The 6,364-nt window shown below is 68.1% G+C and overlaps 1 protein-coding gene across 1 annotated transcript; it reads left to right on the top strand.

Moving 5' to 3' along the window:
* Positions 1 to 3,421: 3,421 nt before the first annotated feature.
* Positions 3,422 to 5,012, top strand: LOC122893114 (cysteine-rich protein 1). Its single transcript, XM_044229937.1, has 5 exons — positions 3,422 to 3,536; positions 4,410 to 4,504; positions 4,578 to 4,635; positions 4,740 to 4,786; positions 4,885 to 5,012. Exons 1-4 carry the CDS (start codon positions 3,497 to 3,499, stop codon positions 4,778 to 4,780), a joined length of 234 nt encoding a protein of 77 aa, XP_044085872.1. The 5' UTR covers positions 3,422 to 3,496; the 3' UTR covers positions 4,781 to 4,786; positions 4,885 to 5,012.
* Positions 5,013 to 6,364: the final 1,352 nt, after the last annotated feature.

The raw sequence follows: 6,364 nt of genomic DNA, 5'->3' as shown, positions 1-6,364 counted from the left end.
GGGGTCACTGGGGTCCAGCCCCGCCTTCGCTGGCTCTCAGGTGCCTGGACCCCGAGTACTGCTGGCGAGCTGCCTCTGGCCCTCTCTGCAATTGTCCTGCAGGGAAGGCCCCTCCTGGTTCCCACATGGGTCCCCGGCAAGGCCTGGGCGGTACATGGACAGGCAAGGGCATGGGGATGTGGGAGGGAAGGAATAGCAGATGGAGGTGGCCTTGGACAGTGCCCCCTGAGCCCCACCGCGGCCTCCTCCAGCTTTCAGGGTCCTGGGGTACCCTCGTGCCGTCCCAGTGCCAGGTGGGGCGTTCTGAGCAGAAAGACCGTCTGGGGCAAGCAGCTGAGCTGCTCGGTGCCTTGGTCCTGGCCACTTAGTCCCTTGGGCCCCAGACACAGCCCTTGTGCGCTAGGGGGTGAGGTGTGGGGAGGCTACACCTCACTGTGTCCTCCATTTGTTCAGGTAACAAAGGCCAACTGCGCCCACAGAAGAATGGGGCGAGGGGTGGAAGTCTGGGCAGGGCAGGTCTGGGTCTTCCTGGTCAGCTTGACCCCCTGGGCCGGGTCAGTGCTGCTGCTCTGGTGCCACGGGAGCCAGATGAGTCGATGGGAGTAGGAGGCCTTGCAGGGGGCCAGGCCCAGGTCTCCAGGGAGGCTGTCCAGGCCCCAACGGGTACCCAGCCAAGCCTGAGCCGGGGGTGCACCTGGACATACAGTCTGGGGGCTGATGGGGACCCCGCTGCCCGAGGGAGGCAAGTCGGGTGGGGTGCTCAGGGGAGCCGGAGGAGCCTGCCAGTCTGTGGCCGGAGGTCTGGGAGCGTGCTAGGGAGTGTGTGTGTGTGTGTGTGTGTGTGTGAAAACCTGTGCTGTGGACCAACCAGCAGGCCAGTCACATGGCCCTTGGCCCCCTTTGACATCCTCCTTCCACTCTGCAGCCCCGTGACCATGGCAACAAGGAATCACAGCAAGGAAAGCTCGCAGGAACCTCGTCATCCCTGTCTTCAAGGGGGGGGCTCCCCCATGGTGGGTGGGGCTGGAGTCACAGTGAGGGGGCATCCCTGGGGTGAGGCGGCTGGAGGAGAGGCCAAGGCTGGCTCTCGGCCCCACCTGCCTGGAGCCTGAGGGTGGGCTGGAGGTGTGGGCTGCACGGGGAGCCAGGGGACCCAGACCAATGCACTCAGACACAGCTGAGTCCGCGGGCACCAGGACACACGTGGGCGCAGCCGGGCACCCCCTGTGGGGCCCAGCATCCTGCCCCGGAGCTCAGGCCTCTGCCCTGCAGGACGGCCTTCTCAGGAAGATACAAGGCGGTCCGTGCGACCTGTGTGGAGCCGGAGCCCCGGGATCCACTGGGACAGAACCCCACCCCGCATCACCACTGCTCTTGGCCCTCGGGCCCTTGTCCTCCTGCTGCCGCGCCTGCCTCTCTGGCCTGTCCACACTGCTGTCCCCTCCTGTGTGTCCCCGTCTGCCCCGCCTTCCACGCTGCTGCTCTTCCCCCGGTCTGGAGCCAGGCCAGAGAAGTCAGGACCCACCCCCAGCCCCGCGCCGCCCCCCACCCCCGTCTGCAGCGGCATCGTCACCTGCCAGGAAGACATTGAGGGACGAGGGACGGGTGGGTGTGCTGGGGGAGGTTGGGCTCATGGCCTTACTTCTAGAACCCATCCTGCGCTGTGCCAGCGCCAGGCAGAGGGGGCGGTGGACCCAGAGGCGAGTGCTGAGGCTTCGAGGCTGGAGCAGGCCAGTGACCGCAAGTGGGAGTCTGGGGATCCCCCTGTGCGTGGTGCGCAGCCAAGCTCCTGAAGGTGATGGACAACCGGCCACTCAGTTTCATGGATGTGGTGTGGGTCATGGGGAGCAGGGCTGACTACAGGGAAGCGTGAGGAGCAGGACATAAGGACGTGGGGTCCAGTGTGTCGTCCGCCCAGGGGCTTGGCTCTTAGACCCCTAGAGTGGCCACACTCACCCCAAGCCAGGCCTCCCTGGGGGATGAAGGATCGGGTCACCCATGGCTTCTCTCCTCTCTCCCAGTGCCAGGCAAGGGGGCTCTGGGGGATAGGTGGGCTTTGGGGAGGGTGAGGTCGGGGGGCACTGGGTGCTGTCAGGGCTGAGTGCCTTTGTGGGGAGGCCGGGAGCCCCTGGGACCTCTTGGAGGATGGTCTCCAGCCCCTTCCATGAAGATGGGGCCTGGAAAGGCGCAGGGACGGTCTTGTTTTGAGAGATGGGTGTGTCAGGGGGAGTTGAGGTCGCTGGCAGCTGAAGGGAGGGGCCGCGGACACAGGGGAGGAGGGCAGGAGGAGCACGGAGGCTGGCCTGGACTGAGGGAGCATGGAGTAGGGGCAGGGGAGCCAAGAAACTGGGTGCGGTGCCACCGAGCGGAGAGGTGAGGGGTCCACAGAGGAGGGGACGGGCCCTCCCCAGCGGGGAGAGAGGGAGGTGGAGAGGCCAACGGGTCACCAGGAAGGAGGACGGTCAGGCGAAGCAACGCCCTACAAGCAGGGATTTCCAAGTGGGGGCAAGGAGGCCGGGACTCCACCCAGGCCTGGGCTAGAAGGAGGATGGGAGACTCCACCCGGCGCCTGGGCCCCTCCACTCCGGGGGTGGGTGGAGTCCGATGGTCTCTTCCTGGCACGGCCCCCACTTGCCCTGGGCGGTGGAGGGAACCACTCCCGCCGTGCCCGCTCGGGCCCTTCCCGCGGAGATAAGGAGCCCTCCCTCCCTAGATGAGATGCCCTGGACATGGCCGCCTCCACCTGCCCCGGCAAAGCCCCCCGCCCCCGCACGGATCCCTGTTATCGCGGAGGGAGGGGACGCCCCGTGTCGGAGTCCCCTCCTCCAAGTTCCCCGGGCTGCTGTCCCGTGGTCTTCTCGGGCAGCGGCGGGGGTGGGGGGCCCAGAAGAGGCCGGGATGTCCCGTGGGGGCGGGAAACTGGGGAGCGCCGGGCCTCCTGGCTCCGCGTGTGCTTAAAGCCGGAGGGGAGTTTTGGGGCACTACCGGGCTGAGACGTCCCCGGTAATCTCCAACCCTCTGTCTGGGACGAGAAGTCCGCCCGCGCTGGTTTCCATGTATTTGCATTTAAGCGTTGACTGTCCTCTCCCTGGCTCCCGAATGCCTGGGGGCTCGGGCACGTGTCGGGGGCCTGGGGTACGGCTGGAAAGCCCCTCCCTAGACCCTAGACCTTAGGCGAGGGGCAGGGCTTCAGTGCATCCGCACGGGTCCCGCGCTCTCCCCGGACAACCCTCCCCCCCGACCCCTCCCCGCCGGCGGTCGGCCGGGCCCGGGCGCTGCCGGAGGCGGGGGTGGACCAGACGACCTTTCTTAGCGGCTTGGCCTGGAACCCAGGTCCTTGGGTCCACAGCCAGGACTCAGGGGGCGGGGCTCGAAGGGCGGGTCTCAAGGGGGCGGGGTCTTGGGGTCCCTGAAAGGCGCGCACCCGGCGGGACCCACCCAGTCCCGGTCTCCTGTTTGCTCCCGCTCAGTGGTCTGCGCCGGACCCCCAGCCGCCATGCCTAAGTGCCCCAAGTGCGACAAGGAGGTGTACTTTGGTGAGCGTCCCCCGCCTACCCCAGCTCAGCCCCGGCCGGGAGTGCGCGCCCCGCGCCGCCCCCACGAGGAAGCGCGGCCCAGGGGCGACCCGGCCAGGCCCCTCCGGAGGGCCGCGCGCGCCGGGGGGCCGGGGGGCCGCGTGCCGAGAGCCGACGCTTCAGCCCTGCCGGCGACCGCCTGGGTGTGCGGGTCAGGACCCCGGCGTCGGATGGCCCTGTCTCTGCTGATTCCGGGTCTCCGCCCAGCTCTCTTCCTGTCGGTCCCGCTGGGTCTCCCCTTGTCTGGGTCCCCCTTTCTTCAGGTGTCCCCGTCGCTGGGTCTCCCCCGCTCTCCCGTCCCCCCTCGGCGCGCCCCGGGCGGGGACCGCGCGGCCGAGGGAGAAGCGCTGCGTTCTTGCCGCCCCTCCCATCGCTAAGCAGAAACAGACGCGGAAACCGGCGCCCGGGGCGCTATCCGGGGCGCGCTCGGAACCGGGTGCCGCCTCCCTGTCCCGCGCCCCGGGGCCCACCCAGGGGAGGAAGTGGGAAGTGTCTCTCCCGCCTCCGTCCCCAGAGAAGGGCGCCCTGCACGCCCCACCCGTACAGCGCCGCGGGTCACCCATGCCCCCGCCCCCGGCGCTCCGGGTCTCCTCCAGCAGTACCACCCCGCGCCCCATCCCGTTTGTTTGGCCGGATTGGCGCAGGGGACTGGAGGTGCCCCCCACCCCCCACTGATGGGGCACAGGGCTGAGACCCGGGGTGGGCCACCGGGCGCCCCGGGTGAGACCAAGGGCAGAGGGAACTGGAGAAGGCTGCTGTGAGTAGGTGGCAGTGCCCTGTGACCCCAGAGCAGGGTCTTACACTGGGTGTGGGGCACCGTCTGTGCCTCTGCAGCTGAGCGGGTGACCTCTCTGGGGAAGGACTGGCATCGGCCTTGCTTGAAGTGTGAGAAATGTGGGAAGACGCTGACGTCAGGGGGCCACGCTGAGGTAGGTGGGGCCTGGAGGGCCGCAGGGGCGCGGGGTGAGGGCGGTCAGCCCCTCATGGCCCTTCTCCCTGCAGCATGAAGGCAAGCCTTACTGCAACCACCCCTGCTACGCCTCCATGTTCGGGCCTAAAGGTATGCTTCCCCCGCCCCCACCCAGACCCCCCACCCCACCGAGCCTGCCCTGAAGGTGTGGTTCCCCGGGCCACCCGTAACCTGCCTCCTCTTTTTTCCTGCAGGTTTTGGGCGGGGTGGAGCTGAGAGCCACACTTTCAAGTAAACCCAGGTACCAGCCCAAACCATCAGGCCTTCGGGATGGTCCCCTCACTCCCGAGGGAGGTCTGACTGCTCTCTGGGTCTGCATTCACCTCTCTCTCTGCGCAGGTCATGGGAACACTGTCCCCGGCTGCCCACCGGGCCACTGCCCCTCCAGGCTGATTGCAGGCCTTATCCTCAGGCAACCGGGGCCTCCTGTCGACTCCCATGCCCTCAATAAAGTTGAACACTCAGAAGCCTTGCCTGTGTGTGCAGAGGAGGGGGAGAGGATTTGGGGGGGCACGGTGGTGGGGAGCTGCCGCTGGCCGCTCTGATGGCTCTTCCTACCGCACCTGGCCTTGTGGCTCACTGCCCTGCGGGGTGCTGTGCTGGGGGCCTCCCAGCCTGAAGCTTCCTCTACAAGACAAGTGGCTGGCCACCCAGGAAGGGCCCACCCTGGCTCCACGCTCTAGCTCCCAGCCCAGTAAATGCCGCAGCCTCCGGAGGTTGTGGGATAAGCCCAAGGGAGGGTCTCCAGGTCAGCGGACGGTAAGGCCTAGGAGCTGGTGGGTGGTGGCCACGGGGTGAACCAGCTGTGCTCACCCTGGTTCCGGTTTTGAGAAGCTCTGGGGGAGTTGTGGTGAGGCGTCCTTGCTTGCTCTCTCCACTTCCTGCCCCACCCTTGTCCCCAGTACCACCGGCCCTGATGGAACAGGCCAGCCGTGTTCCTGCACGGGCATGAACTTAGACACCCCTCGTCTCCCGCCTCCCACCCCGTACAGAGTGGCCAGCCACTCAATGGCGAATTTGAGGACTGTCTGGGCAGTGGATAGTTGGAGGCTCTCTGGAAAGTGCCATGTCAATTCTAGCAGTACCTGCAGACTAGGCCACACGCAGAGCCCTCCCCATTCCCTCCTGGCCACTCGGACTCCAGCCCCGGCAGAGGGCCACCCCTCCCAGGCCTCGGCCTTCTCCAGGGTTTTGCAGGCCTGAGCTGGACAGTCTGGTGTGGGGAGGGTTCCTCAAGGGCCACCTGTAGGGTGGGGGAAGGTTATTGGGTGGCTGGCAGAACTCCGGAAGGCGGGAGCCACGGTTCGTTTGGAAGACCGGGGTGGGAGGGAACAGTCGGTGCCCAAGTGAGGCGCGGGTTTCCCAGTGGACCCTGGGAGGGTGGGGGCTGGGGGCGTCGCGCCAGCGCGCGGAGTCGGGGTGCGCAGGAAAAGCTGCACCAAGTGCTGGGAGGGGCAGCGCCGAACCAGGCCGCGGAGGCTCCTGCCTCCTCCGCGTTCGGGGGCCTGGCGGGTACCTCGCAGCCGGGATGCGTGCGGCGCGGGTCGCCTGCGGCCAGAGCGGGTGGGTCAGGGCTGTGGTCTTTATTCTGGCGTCGGCAGAGCGGCCTGCGGGGACCAGGCCGGGCCGAGCGGAAGGGGGGGCTGGGGGCGGGGACCGGAGCCTCCTGGGTAGGAGCCGGCGGTGCCCGAGCCGAGGGCGGGCGACGGTGAGGACCGCGGTGGGGGCGCGGGGACCCGCCCGGACGCGCCTCCTTGCAGGCGTGGCCACGGCCGCCGCGCGGAGGTGGGATTTACCCGCCGCACGTTCAGAACCGGCC

Source organism: Neovison vison, chromosome 13 (assembly GCF_020171115.1).
Source record: "Neovison vison isolate M4711 chromosome 13, ASM_NN_V1, whole genome shotgun sequence".
NCBI lineage: Eukaryota > Metazoa > Chordata > Mammalia > Carnivora > Mustelidae > Neogale > Neogale vison.
This window is presented reverse-complemented; position numbering and strand designations above follow the sequence as displayed.

What these genes read in the sequence shown, in the direction of transcription:
- LOC122893114 (XM_044229937.1), top strand. Translation starts at nt 3,497, where the DNA reads ATGCCTAAGTGCCCCAAGTGCGACAAGGAGGTGTACTTTG. An exon ending in CGTCAGGGGGCCACGCTGAG is followed by an intron (nt 4,505 to 4,577) that starts GTAGGTGGGGCC and finishes TTCTCCCTGCAG; the next exon opens with CATGAAGGCAAGCCTTACTG. An exon ending in CTCCATGTTCGGGCCTAAAG is followed by an intron (nt 4,636 to 4,739) that starts GTATGCTTCCCC and finishes TTTTTCCTGCAG; the next exon opens with GTTTTGGGCGGGGTGGAGCT.